The following is a 14,872-nucleotide window of genomic DNA, read 5'->3' as shown; positions in this document are numbered from 1 at the left end:
ATTGAAATTCTCTTAGAAGCAGCTCAAAATCCCCAGCAACCCCTCTGCGCTTTGGGCGAATTTCTGCTTTGGCAGGTGTGTCAGTGCAAACCTGGGCTTCACCATGTGAATTAGTGCTTTCATTGCTTCGTTTTATGCTACTTTGAAAGGAACAGAGTCTTTAGCCAAATAAAACATCACCGCATCCATCACCTCCTTCCCGCCGCTTCGCTCACACGTCATCATCCTCTCAGATGATAGGTGGAACAACATCTGCTGTGTCAGCTGTAGTAACTGCAGAAAACCACTAGAAAGTTCCTGCATGGAGGAAGTGCAGTGTGAAGCTTACCAATTTTCCAAAAATCCCTCCGAATATTTATCAGTTTTCTTTGGTGAAGTGATTTTTTTTTTTTAAGAAGAAAAGGACATTTTGTTATTTTTATTGTTTTGTTTACTTTTGTTAAATCTGTAAGCCATATTTTCTCCTAACAAACTAAGCTAGTGGGTACTTAAAGTATTATGACCAATTAATATATTTTCCAGCCTTAATCAACCAATAAATCACATTTTTGCTCGTTTTTGTGGACATTTATCACAGTTCTGCTGTATTATGCTTCATTTCATAGTAAAATTACTGTTTTTCTGACCTTTTTTTCTCAAATTTAAGGCATCATGCTTAGAGAATCATGCTTTTTACATGATTCCTCATGAAGTCTTTGTTTTTTTTTTTTTTTTTTACTATTTTAGCTGAATGCCTTGTTGTTGGGCACATAACGGGGATCCATCCTAAGTCAGAACAACCATGGCTCTATTTTAGTACCCGGCACTCCTCCACTGCTGGATGCTATCTCCTCCAGCCATTTACGACATGTTTTCCAGCGTCAGGATTGCACAGACATAACTCAGACCTCGGCCTGTGGCGCGTGTGAGTGCAAGGCAGTGGGAACGGAGAGGATGGAGGCAGGTAAAAGAGAAGGTTGAGAAGAAAGGAGGTAGCTGTGAAGTAAAAGGGACAGGAGGCGAGCACGGTGACGTGGAATGTGTGGGGTGGGGCAGCTCTGGTATGTCTGTGTGTAAATGCTGGAGTCCAAACACCCTCGGTGAGTCAGACATGCGCAGCTGCTTCGCCTCTCAATCACACACCCACAAACTGCTTCAAACTATCACCAAGGTTCCGTCGCAGAAATATTACCCAAAACCACCTCTAGCAGTGATGTTTCATGTGAAAATGAGTCAATCTGAGTTGAAGTGAACAATAGAACCTGTTGGATTTTTGCTGTAAACATAGAAACACTCAAAAATGTCTAAATTCTGGGTTAATTTAGGCTTTTTCTGCTTTTTTAGTTTCCTGTCATCAGTTTCAGTATATTAAAGGAGCAAAATCACCTTACCTTAAATGTTTTTAACAGATCAAGATGTTTGTTTCTTTTTTTTTAATTGGGGTTTCATGTTTCAATCATTTCTAAAACTCTCATTTTGAGATGGTATACAACTCTGTGCTTGGTAATTTGGTTTTCTGTAGGTATTAGGGCAGTTTTTTGTGAAGATGTAAACCTTTATGTAAACCATAAAGATTTTCTCATGGTCATGTTTAGTTTCTTAGTTATTTTAGAATTTATTTAAAAAAATCCAATCTGATGAAGTTTAATATCAGCACCATTTTAATTCAATGCTTCTAGGTTTTTGTTAAAAAAAAACAAAAAAAATAAGTTAGACTGCTATTGTCTGTGTATTGCTCTGGATTTATAAAATAAAAGGCTTCAAAGATGTTTACAAACTTTTGCTACAAATTTTGGTCTGTATGTTTTCATAACTTCATGCAACAGTAATTTATATGGTTGTCCTAAGATATTTCTTTCCTTTAGTTAGTTCTACTTAATAGAGTTTATCTCAGTGCATCTGAACACAGGATTTAAAGTGGACTGGAAAAAAGTTAAATTATTTGAGAAAATAAAGATCCAGTTAAAAAAATGATGTAGTAATATCAGTTTATAGGCAAATTAACTCCTTATTCAGTTTATATTTTATATATTTTGTATGTTAATACAAATTTACATTAAAATACTCTATGGCTCCTACCACTTTTCCAACATCCATCCTTTTTATCTAAAAGGAACAAGTGGAAGTTTACAGAAAAGCATTTTTTCACTGGGTTAGAAATTATTGTTTTATTTTATAAATATTGTTTTTATTCATTGTCTCATATTGAACAGAGTTAGTTGTCCATGAAGAGCAGTAAAACTTACTCTAACGATTGAGTGTTTTGGCGAGGGAGATTAAACATGCAGATTTCAGAGCTGTCAGTTACTTCTGTAAAACAATGTAAATGCTGATATCAGCTACCCCTCATCCAGTGATATGTTCACTTGATGTTTCCTAGCAAGACATTTCATTTAAAACAAGCCCATTTTTGCTTCTTCTTGTAGTGGAACCATGAAACTTACTCTCCTGCTTTTCCCATCCAGTTCCCTCCCCTAAAGACTGTGGACTACAAACTGGAGAGAAAGCTTTATTTAACTAAGTCTTCCAGCTGATGGGAGCAGCAATCAAACTGTCAAAAATACAGCATGTACTTCCATGCCTCTCTTTGTGCTGTTGCAATTAGCACATTGACATACTTAAAAATTCAAAATAACATTATGTCCCACTGCAGTTTATGACCTTATTTTGAAAAAGGTAATGGGAGGGATTGACGTCTTCCTCTGGATAAGATCAGAATATTTTTGTGCATAAACGTCACAATATTTTAACATCAAGCTCTATTACTAAATTGACTTCTTAATTACAAATATAGGGATGTGTTAAAAGCCACTATTAAAATTTTTGGGCTCTTAAAGTTGACATAAACTTTGATCTAAGTACCACTGCCTGTCACTACATAGCATTTAGCTGATACTTTTGTCCAAAACCACTTACAGTAAGTTTTAGATTTATGGACACTCAGTGGTTATGGGTCTTTGAATGTCTAACCAACTGATTTACAAGCAGGCTGCCTAACCCATGTTAGTTAGGCCGACCTGCATTGAGATTAGTTTGTTGTTCTGACTCACTTTTTTTTTTATTTTTAGCAAAAAAACAACTTATTGAGGAAAGTTGGGGAGGAATAGTTCAGCTAAAAGGTTGTTGAAATTATTTTAATCAACTGATCACAGATTATTTTGTCCGATTAGTCGACTAATTGGGTCAGTTGCAAAGTGGATGTAAAGCACACATCTTAACCATCATTAGCTTTAAACTAACTACAAATAAAGACAATTAAGATTGTAGTTTATTAAACTTTTAATGAATCGTGCAACCTCTGTCCTTCATTAGTTTCTGGGATTAAAACAAGATGAAATCAAATGATGGAGAGATGAGGAATATACGTTCCATCAAACTCGTTTTGACAGGTGCCCCGCCCCTCAAGATGATGTAATAACTTTAACTTAATATCAATTTTATATTTAAAGTGTGTACTGTATAGGGTCAAAGGTCACCTGTCAAAATGAGTTTGATGGAAAGTATATTCCTTCTCTCTCCCTAATGAGTTTGGCATCTGAAACGAGGTACTATTTTTCACAAAAGATAAAATTTTGGTCTCACTAACTCAAATATAAATAAAGTAATTTTTTGGTGGTGAACTCTCACAAGTTTGTTCAACTTTTCTTCACTCTGACTTCATATAATATGAAGTAACAACTAATCGACTATTACATTAATCTGCGACTATTTTAATAGTCGATTAGTCATCGATTAGTCGACTAATTTTACCCCTAGTTGAAACTATCAGTTCTTTGGGGTTAGACCTGTTCAGATTGTTGTGTGGTTTTGTTGTTCTAATGCATTTTTGTTGGTTTACATCAGCACTAAAGTGAACTCAGTTAGACGAGGAGGATCCACTCCTTTACCTACTCCTCCTCTTCCCTCGTGTCCTCCTCCACTTCCAGGTCTTTATTCTCTTCCTTCCTGCCCCCCCTCAAGTACCACCCCCACACAAACGTGTCCTCTCTCTCCACCTCCACCACCCCCTCCCGCTTCATTCTTTGTCATGTCTTTGGGTGAATTCCCAGCTGACTCTGTTTGTCATGGCAACCAGCCGGTCGTGATGACTGGGCCTGCAGCTTACACTTCCTGTGTGTGGATTAATACGTGCGTGTGAATGTGCACGGGCGCACATGCGCAGTAAGTGAGCTGCGATTGGCTGAGTGAGCCTGTCAGCCTGGATTAAAGTCAAGCACACTGCAGTGAAGCCTTCCTGTTATTCTTTCTTTCCTGGTAGCAGCAATGTGGTTTCGTTGGAGGCAGACAATCATCAAACCATTTGAAATATTTGCTTTTATGGACTACTGTATGCATCTGCCCCCCCTCAGGCATGACACCTTCTAATTCACTGTAGGAAATGTGGAGGGACAGGCTTTAAATCTAAACTGTGATCCAGAATCACAGCCGGGAATTCTGCTTTTATATAATATAGCATATGCGTGTGTGTGTGTTCTGGGTTACAGTAGGCAGCAGAACGATTCCATCATTTTTCAGTGTTGAAAAATCCAGAGTGGTTTGGTTCTCTTGGTTTCAGCCCAAAGACGTACCTGCTGAATCTGATCAGCGGCGTTTGTTGGACCACTTACAGGCGCTAAAACATCTGAGGAAAGCGTCCAACCCACAGGCATCTCTGGCTACAGCACAGTCACACACAAAATGTTTTAAATTAAAATAAAGCAGAATCTTCAAATATCTTGAGGTATTCATTAACTCTGTAATTAATATCAAAAAATTTTAGAAGTTTGATTTGATTTGTTGTTGGTTGATTTTCTCAGTTAGGTGTCAAATGATTTTATTATTAATTTAACAAAAAATATTAAATTGGTTATGTCATTTTTCTTTTCAGGGGGGGATGAGTGGAGAACTTTGCAACGATTGACTTTTCCAACAATTTGGTTTAATGGTGTCTTGTTCGAGTTGGTTTGCAGTGGAAATTTGTGGAATCTGTAACATACCAGTCAGCAGTGAATGCAGTTTATTCTTCATGGACAAAATCAAAAAGTTTTTTTTTTTTCATACAACAATGTCATCAAAAATAAAACTTTCTTTTTTTTTTCTTTTTTTGACCACAAGGTCTAAATTGGTAAGTTTGACTTGTGTGAAAAACGTTAGCTACTAATCTTCAGTTAGACTTTTATTACACACAAATGTGCGTTACAAACACACTCAACACAACTGTTTGCACATAAACGCTAATACAGTGTTCTGACGCTGTATCACTGTTCACTTTTGCTTAAGAAAGTAACCCCCACCACAAACAAGGGATCGCTGTAACTTCTAAGTCCCGATGAACTGGAGTTACTGTATTTATATGCTTCTGGGTCTTTGACTTTTTATCTGACTTCTAAATAATTTGTACTTCTTTTTGTGTGTTTCAGATATATGTTCAGTAAAGGTGCGAAGCGAAAGCTGGATGAGGATGAAGAGGGTGTGGAAGGCAAAACGATGGAGGGGTCGCTGGCGGGGGGAGGGCTAGAAAATTGCCCCGAGGGTCTCTCTAAGGTGTCGTACACCCTACAGCGACAGACCATCTTCAACATCTCCCTGATGAAGCTGTACAGCCAGCGACCGCTCGCCGAGCCCCGGCTGGAGCGGCGGGTCCTCATCAACAACATGCTCCGGCGCATCCAGGAGGAGCTCAAACAGGAGGGCTCCCTGCGGCCGCTGTTCCTGCCCCCCTCGCCCCCGCCCGACGACCCCATGGATGAGGGCTTCCGTGAGGCTCCGCCATCGTTCGGGAATTTTTCAGTGGCAGCGCCGTCATCCCAGCCTTCACCTGTGTTGATGCCGGCGATGGCCCCGCCGCTTTCGCCCCACCCAATGGTGCCTCCCAACTGCCAGGCACCCCCAGCCTGCCCCCCTCACGTTGAAGCCAGCGCCGCCCCTTTGGAAGCCTGCCTCACGCCGGCCTCATTGCTGGAGGAGGACGGTGGAGATCCTGCCTTCTGTACCCCCTCCCCACCAACTCCTCCCTTGTCCCCACCCCCGCCTCCTCCCGCAGCGCTCCTGGGCTCGTCATCCTCCCTCTCACCTGTGCTTGTTTCATCGAATGACACTTTCTGCTCCGACAGAATGGACTTGGCCCCTTCCACAGCCATAACGAGGACTGCAGCTAATACTACGACCATGTCTACCTCCCCCGCAACTACCCAGATCCCTCAGCTGGCGCCCCCCTCCGAAACGCCCCCAGTCAGAGACTTGAGGACCATGGGAGTTAAACCAGAGGCGGCGGCAGCGGTTTTCCTCGTAGAGAGCCGCCATGCGGAGTTTCGGCAGATGGACGTTGTACCCGCAGTGACCCCTTCTGGTTTAGCCGACACCGCCCCCTCCCACTCTGCCTCCCCCTCCTCGTCCTCGGGGTTCCTCTCAGACTTGGCACTGGATGATGTCCTGTTTGCTGACATTGACACGTCCATGTATGACTTTGACACCTGCACAGCGACGGGAGCCACGGGCGCCGCCACAGCGGCTGGCCTCGCCAAACGAGCACCAGACGACCTCCTCAAATCACTGACGTCGCCGTACAGTGGCCCCGCCCCCCAAGTTTCAGCCAATCAGCCTTTCAAAATTGATCTGACAGAACTGGACCACATAATGGAGGTGCTGGTGGGTTCATGACTGGTTTCAAAAATCTCTGAATATTTTTGGACAAACCGAACTGGAAATTTGGGAATATTTCTGACTTTTCTGGTTCCACTTGTGATTATGTGATTTTTGATTTTAGATGTCTCCTTTAAAAAAAAAAAACTCTTTAAAGGTCAATAATTGTAAACATCAAATGTGATGTCAGTTCTGCAATGACAACTACTACACAACACTGTGCATGCTCTGTGCTCGCCTTTACACACACATGAAAATAATGGGCCGACAAACACAAACACACAAATGACTTGTACATATGATGATCGAGTACTTTATCAATTCCCATCTTTTGTTGCCCTAAAGTTAATCCACTTTCTAAACTTTAACCTAAGCCTTAACCATAAAAGTAATTGTAAAAAAAAAAAAACTTTTATTTTTTATTTTAAAATTTGTTTGTAATCAAACCATAATGTTGGGAACATGTCACAGGTAAAGAGAGGCACACTCTCTGTAATTTAGGCTCTCAGCAAAGCAAGTGCCTTTCAGACGACCACTTGTTCACTTCCTGTTTGTGCAGCATCGTCTTTCAGTTTAACTTTAGCCGTCTAGACAGGTCAATCCTCTGTGTTTGTTTTAATTTAATGCACAGTAATAAATCAGTTAAGGTTATTTCATACGATCAAATGATAGTTATTTAATATTGTATTTTATTTCCAATGTTTTTAGATATAAAGCAAATTTTAAAATTGTTGTACTGATCTTCAGGATTAACTTTTTAGGCCTAAAATGATTGTTAGTGGTTATTTGTTTTACAGGTGAAACTTTTTTTACAGGTGAGACATTTTTTTTCTGTTTGCAAATTTAGTCGAGGACCTTCTTTCTCTCCAGGCCTTATTGGTATGCTCAAACTTCCAGTCACTGTTTTACATCAGCTTGGTCATGTGAGCTGGTTATCAGTCTCCACTACAGTGCAATTCAAATGAGCCACGAAAAGCGAGGAGGTCCACTCATGAAAACCCTGTGAGAGGTTTGGTCCAGCTGAAGAATGCTAAACAAGAAGGTTCTGATCGTCAAAGATTATTTTATTAAAAAAACAAATAATTCATGATTAAGCCTTAAGATTCTACTAATTAAAAAATAGTTTAGCAATTTTTAAAGAAATTCTAAACTAAAAAGTGAAATTAGCACAACCTTTTTGCTGACGACTGCGTGTTCTTTGTGGAAATATTGCTCGTTTTCTTGTTTTTAACTCAAATTATTTATTCCTTTTTTGTCTTGTTTGTGTAAATATATTTATTTTGATGTGAAATGAGTAAATGGATTGTAAAGGTGTGTACATAATGTGTGGTAGGAATGTACCTAAATAGGAATGTATCCAAGTGTGGAATTATGGGTGGAAGCCATTTTTTTTAATATATATATAAACAAATGTAGTCTTCTTTATCCCTCAGTTACTTTTTGATTGTTTTCTTCTTTTTTAAGTTGGATGATGACATTTTATATCTTTTATACTTTGAAATATTTTTCAGTTGAGGTCAAACAGTTCACACAGCAATATCCGGGAAGCCTGTTTCCAACCTTCACCTTTCAAGATTCCAAAGCCCGTCACGGACGCTTCAATGCCAAAAGTACACAGTATGAACAAGTCCCCACGACTTCAGTGTTCAACGCTGCGCTGGTGTTAGCGCTGTCTGAGCAAGGCAGCAGATGAGGACCGAGTGCACGTCCTCCATCAGCTGTATTTTATGCAGACCTCCGAGCTGTGCCTTTTTCTATGCAACACAAAGACAGTGTGAGATTGCTTGTCACTGTAGGGGTTATATACATATATATATAAATATATTACCATGCTAGTCAAGATCTTGTATACGTACCACAGTTTTCAAGCAAGTGGGATTCTATAAGCTTTTGACTAGAACTGTAAATAAATGACCATCTGTATATGAATTTCTGAATTTGAAGCAGTCTTACTTTTGTAATTTGTGAACACTTGTGAGACAAAGAAACAATAAACTGTATTAAGTATCACATGTCCTGCTTTTGTTTTTGGTTTAGATGTGTGGGTGAAGTTAGTCGTACATTTAAAGGCACATTGTGGTTCTTGCTAGCCTGTAGCAGACCCCGTTTACTATGGGGAGGATATAGAATGTGGCAAAGTCAAGGCCCCGGGGACCGAATCCGGCCCTCCAGATCATTTTATTTTATTGTTATTATTGACCCGATGGTATCTTGCACTTATTTCTAACCTGTATAATTTTGACAAAATACTAAAATATTTAAAGTTATTTAAGGTTTAAGTTGATTTATTATGGAATAATATTCCTGCATGTTTTTACCCATAGTAAAGGTTCAAATATTAGATTTTTATAGTTAAAATTTAGTTTTGGTGTGTTCTAAAAATGTTTATCCTGTTCGGCCCGTAACCTAAGGTGTGCTTTGGATTTTGGCCTCCGGTGTGATTGAGTTTGACACCCCCCAGGATATAGTCTCATTCGATGTGTGTGTGCGTAATTCTTGATTTGAGGACCTCCTGCTGCCTGTTATCGCCGTGACTGGAGACTGGCATTCGTGGAAGAGCCCCGCGATGAAGGCGTTGGCAGGGAAAGCAAAGCTGTGAGGGAGCGATGAGAATGGAGTAACTTTAGTGTTGAGTGTTTTAAAATCACACATTTAAACTTTGTTATACTAATTCTCATGACATATCTGTTTAAGAAAGTGGAAACATGGTAGACCCCGCTGTTACCGTTGAGGCACGTGATACAAAAAAAAGGATTTTCAATTGGTTTTTAGTACTTTATTCTTTTTTTTTTTTTTTTTTTTGCTTGAATCATAAAAACCAGATTATTTCATCTTTGGTCTGGCGCATTGACACTGTAAAATGACAAAGCATCACTGAGCCTCCACTGCAGCGGCAAAGGAGAGCAACCTACATGCTGATTGTCACGATTGGTTAAATACAGCATCAGTTCAGAGAGAAAATTCACCTCTTACTGCTTGTTTTTGTCCAGAACATGAAGGAAAAGTTAATTTAAAGTTTTAAAGGTGTGAATCATATTCTGACATATATTGACTATCCATTATATTGTCATATAAAATGTACCTAATAAAACATTGTGATTAATAACAACCCAAAAGTATGATTATTCTGATTATGTTTTTAAATCGATTGACAGGACTAATACATTTTTACCTTTTTACCAGATATCATTCACAATCTAAGTTCAAAGCGACTGATAAGACAACTCTGCTTACCCAGCATTCTAGCTGCATTTGAACGCATCATTTACACATCTTGGAGTCATTGAGACGTGAAGAGTCTCACATAGGATTTGTGTGTAATGTGGTTTTGTGTCCATGTTTCAATTCAATTTGTGTTCAGTTTGTCTCCATAGTTTCCTTAATCAGGTGTCAAGAGTTTGCCTGAGCTCTGCTGCAGACCTAACAATGCAGATGAAATTACGGTGGTTCACAACAGTTTTAACCACTGACTGTATATGAGAACTGGATCGAGCGACCCCTCCCCCTTGGTGTTCCGAACAGGAAGCACCCTCTGGTTCCAAGAAGCCAAAATCCCATAGTGTCCATAGACGTATAAACCTAGACCCTGATGGCCACAATTCAAAGGACCAACCATCAATGAAGTCAAACAGGAAAACATGATTGTATTTGGGTTAGAAGAAAGGTCGGCAGTGCAGCTATTGGTCCAAAATAAGGGCACAAGGATGTGAAGTACTTGGAAACGAGGTAGATCTTATTGTAACTGTGCCAAAACTTCACTTCACAATTCAGACTTCTGACAACAATGTGTGAAAGAAATCGTAAATGAACTGTAAGTAGACCATAAATTCAAGGTACAAGGAGACTTGGTTTCTCACATCGTCTGAAGAGAGCAGCTCCCAGCCTCCTTTGCATGCTGCTGTCTGCATTGTCCTCGCTGACCTCAGCGCCGGTGTTGCTAAGTTGAGTTTAACTTTGCCTTCTTCCACCAACAGAGACAGGCTGTCCCTTTCCCCTCACAGCTGTGCAGCCTGAGCGCTGGAAATAACCACCAGCCTGCAGAGTACAATTCATGCCTGGAAGCAGCAGCTGAAACTGTTTCTGTGAAAGAAAGACGCATCATTTCATCTTCTAAAAACTGATTGAAGAGAGACGTGTTTAAAGACCAAAGAATACAGCAGAAAACGTTATACATTGCTGAGCTATGTTCACACTGTCCTCTGCAACCTCATTCCATTGACCACTACCAATGAAAAGTCTATGAGACGCCTGTAAATGTGCGTTTTAGGCTTCCATGTTCAAAACTCTCGTGTTTAAGTGTAGCAAGTTTCTACAACTGCTTTCTGGCTCTACATACTGGCCATGGAATGCATGAACTTTGACCAATCAGGGAGTCCAGTACGTATGGATGGCATCACTTTTAATTCATGGAAGTGCCAACCGTTTGAAAATTGATCATGACAGAGAAATTAATATTAACCTTAAAGGAGCGGTGCGTAAAAAGTGACAAACACCTATTTGAACTGGAACTTATTGACGACAGGACACAACTGGAAGACATACGGTATTCTGCTTCTAAAATAAACATTTTTTTTGCTGATAATCACTGGATAAGGGGATAAATTGAGTGTTGTGTTAGTCTGGGGGCGGAGCTTACAGCACAGACTCTTCCTGGAGGGAGCTGTTGGTATCGATTTTACATCAGCACATTTCCACCCGCGACTTAATGCTCAGCATAAGAAAAAAAAAGAGTTTGCTGTGGTGAAATTAAAACATTGTGATTTGTTTTTAAACTTTTGCTGGTGAGATGACGGATGAGACCAACTAATTATGGGTTTTAAAATAATGCCACAGCTGATTGCCACTCCATTTACTGGGGATGAAAAAGAAAGAATGATGTCCAATTGCATAAATTTGATTTTACTATAATTAGCAAACTAACAAAAAAATAAAAAATCTAATTTTACATGCAATTAAAGCACCATAATAGAATTAACTCAAATTAAGTTACTTAGACCCTTTTCTCATAATGTAACAAAAAAACAAATCATACGCTTATTTTTTTCATGGTTGGGAAGTTCTTTGAAATATTTTTTGTTTTTTGTCCTGACTTATCCAATCCTTTTGCTGTAGGTATGATATACCATAAATACAGTATTTTGTTTCAAATAAACATAGCTGTAATACTATTTTAACTTTGGCCTGTTTTCCTTTTGCAATATTGTTATGAAAGTCTTTTTTTAGTTAATGCTAAAATATGCTCAAAATAATATTTGACCTGCTGTTGGTTAATTTTTTTTTGTACATATATTGGAAATGCTAGAATCTGCCGCTACGTTCCAGCATCCAAGAACACACTATACTCAAATTCTTAATCACACTGCATGTGAATCCTTGAACGGACTATAGGCACATTTTAAACTAACTAATAATGTACAGAGTCGAGAAAACAATAAAGCTTGGAGCAAGATTTGGGGGATTTGCACCGCTTTGACTTTCTGCTCCAAGGTTCTCCTCCCTGCTGTTACGTTACTTGAGTGACTGCGCTGGTCCGGTGTGGATACACCTGCTCACTGCGTGTTCATGAAACTTTGTATCGTTGAACACACCTTGTGTGCACCTTTAAACGTTCATTCGTGAACACACTATACTGTCTTCTTATTGCTGGAATGTCGTTCTACATTTACGCCAGACATGTGGTGCTCATTCAAGAGCGCACATGCAGTTCTTGCCCATTGTGGATGTAGCACCACAGTTCAGTATTCTACATTTTTGTGAAAAATAAAGGGATTTTTAATTTTTTACCCCATTAATTTTGCAGAGTTCTTCACATTTGAAGATTATTTTAACCATAAATTTGAAAGAAAGTGATTTGAAATGAATAATTCATCTGATGACTATGAGACAAAATTCGTCAAGATTTAGGTGCCACTCTGGTGCTACATCTGTAGAAGTGGAAGCAAACTATTGTCAGGTTTCCAGGGTCCTTTGACATCCCTGTTTGTAGTCAAACAGTCTGATTCAGATTTTTTGGTTCAGTTGCTTTATTCTTCTCGTGATTTCTTCTGGCTCTTCCAAATGAGTCTGATATGGGTTCAAGATAAAAAAGATAAAATGGACAAAATGTGGAGTCATCTTCTTTCATAAATCTTACTTTCAAGAATATTTCCTCTGGATTTAGTGTCTTGATACAACCTGGTCACTCTATCTGATCTCTAGCTTAGAGAAGCCAAAGCACCTGTAAAATAAATAAACAAAACCCACATGTGCAGGAACACAAACTGCAAGAACACAACCAGAAAACATTGCTCCCCACCACAAAAGCATGAGGCCTGGGGGGGCAGCCCTTTAATTTGCTATTCAGTATAAAGTTGTACATGCACTTATTGAGACTGACAGCTTGAGGTCTCTGTAATCCAGATTTTTTTCAGTTAAAAGCTTCAGAGTGGAAATCTTCTGTCATATCCTGGAGCCTGAAGCTAGTTTTCATCTGAAGGAACTTACTGTTCTGCCCTTTAAAGGGTCACTTATCTTTTCTTACAGAGCCACCAGGCAAAGGAAAGCATCAGATCTTTTTAGGTTTCATCTGAGACTTTTTTTTCTTCAGTCTGTTTAAACTCAAGCAGCAAATTCAGACAAGTGTTGAAAACTCTGCTCAATATTGACTCACTGCAGTTGGTAAGAGCTCTGAAAAGACAACAAAAGTGTACTTGTAAAATAGAAAATGTTATAAGGAATAGAGAGTGTATGATTTAAAGTTTAGTTTAAAAAAGGGTTTTAAAATCCAGAATTTAATAAAGGAACTAAAAGATTTGATTATTTAATTTAAAGAGTCGTTTCACGAACAGGTTTGACTCTGATTGGAGTTTGTGTTCATTGTGTTTTTCTGGTACATGACTTCACAAATGACAGTGTGTTTTTATTGATATTTGTCTATACAGTTACAATGTGAAAATGTTTACACCACAAAAACTGGAATCATTTTCCTGCCATAAGACACCCTCAACTGAGGGAAACATTACTCTTTTGTTTGTTTTGGTGAGTTGCACCTATTATTATCATTACACTACTATTACTCACATTATTATTATTATATATTATTTAATTTACAAATAAAATTAGCATTATTACCATAATCCAGCATATCTACATACTGTATTTCACTGTCTGAATAGATGTTCATACATCTGGATTATTGTGATAAAAAACGTTGATAAATACATACATTTATTTATTTTTTTAAGAAATATTAACTTTTTTCTCTTTTCTGTTTGCTTTGTCACTTTTTTAACAAGTCTTTTTAAAATTTATTTAAGGTCTTGTTTTAAAAGCCTCTGCATTAGGGCTGGGTATCGGTTATGATGTCCAGAATCGATTTGATTCCGATTTATTTCTATTCTTTCAATTCTTAAATTCAGTTTTGAGTTTACACATTTATGCACATTTGTTTAGAAAAACATTAATAATCTATTATATGATTTAAATAATTTTTTGTTTTAATCTGATACAGTTCACATACTGTAAAATGTATTAATTAAATAATGAGATTGTTAATAACATACAGTGCTACATAGATTCTCTAACGGAGAAGTTCAAACAAAAATGTTCAATCATTAACATTGTAAACATTGTTCTACTTCTCCTGGAGGGCGTTTCAGTTTTGCCACTAGGTGGCGATCTCGCTAGCAGCACACCTTATTCAAGAAGAACAAGACAGTATGAGGAAAAAAAAAACAATGTTTTAGACCACAAATAGTTACTTTAAAAATATGTCCTTATTAGAGTTTGAAAAATTCATGCCTGTGAGTTTATAAATTTGTTCATTAAGTCAGCAATGTATGTTTAGGTCGACCAGGCGTTAGCATCAGCCTATGGGGAATTCCATTAAACGTTAGCATCAAACTAGTGGACTTTAGCTTTATGTGCTAAATGGATTTATGTCTATAATGAATCGATTATTGGTCTATTAACCTTAAATCGATTAATCAATTTTTTTCAACCCAGCCCTACCCGGTATCACTACACCAAAGGAACCTATACTGCCATCTGCTGGCTCTTTATGGAACTAACTATAAACAGAAAAATAGGAAGTATCGCTCACCACCAGAAGAGTGCGCATCTGTGCAGTCTCTAAACTAGTTTACATTAAAGCAAGATGGTTGCTCAGGGATGAACAGCAACACCCTCATGTTTTAAGATACTAACACTAAAGCCATCAAAACAACATTAATTAACCAGAAAGTTATAGTGTATTAACTTTGAAAGTTAATGTTTTTTTTTTTTTTTACTGCAA

The 14,872-nt window shown here is 38.3% G+C and overlaps 1 protein-coding gene across 2 annotated transcripts in view; it reads left to right on the top strand.

The window, feature by feature from the left end:
* The window catches only part of sertad2b (SERTA domain containing 2b), an 18,062-nt gene extending 9,452 nt beyond the window's left edge, over nucleotides 1–8,610 (top strand). For both annotated transcript variants that reach the window (XM_024259987.2, XM_024259986.2), the window contains exon 2: nucleotides 5,379–8,610. In XM_024259987.2, coding sequence (XP_024115755.1) covers nucleotides 5,379–6,618 — 1,240 coding nt within the window. In that variant the 3' untranslated portion in view covers nucleotides 6,619–8,610. The remainder of the gene's footprint in view (nucleotides 1–5,378) is intronic.
* The last annotated feature ends 6,262 nt before the right edge of the window (nucleotides 8,611–14,872 follow it).

Source organism: Oryzias melastigma, linkage group LG24 (assembly GCF_002922805.2).
Source record: "Oryzias melastigma strain HK-1 linkage group LG24, ASM292280v2, whole genome shotgun sequence".
NCBI lineage: Eukaryota > Metazoa > Chordata > Actinopteri > Beloniformes > Adrianichthyidae > Oryzias > Oryzias melastigma.
The sequence above is the reverse complement of the archived record's forward strand: the minus strand, read 5'-3'. Positions and strand labels throughout refer to the sequence as shown.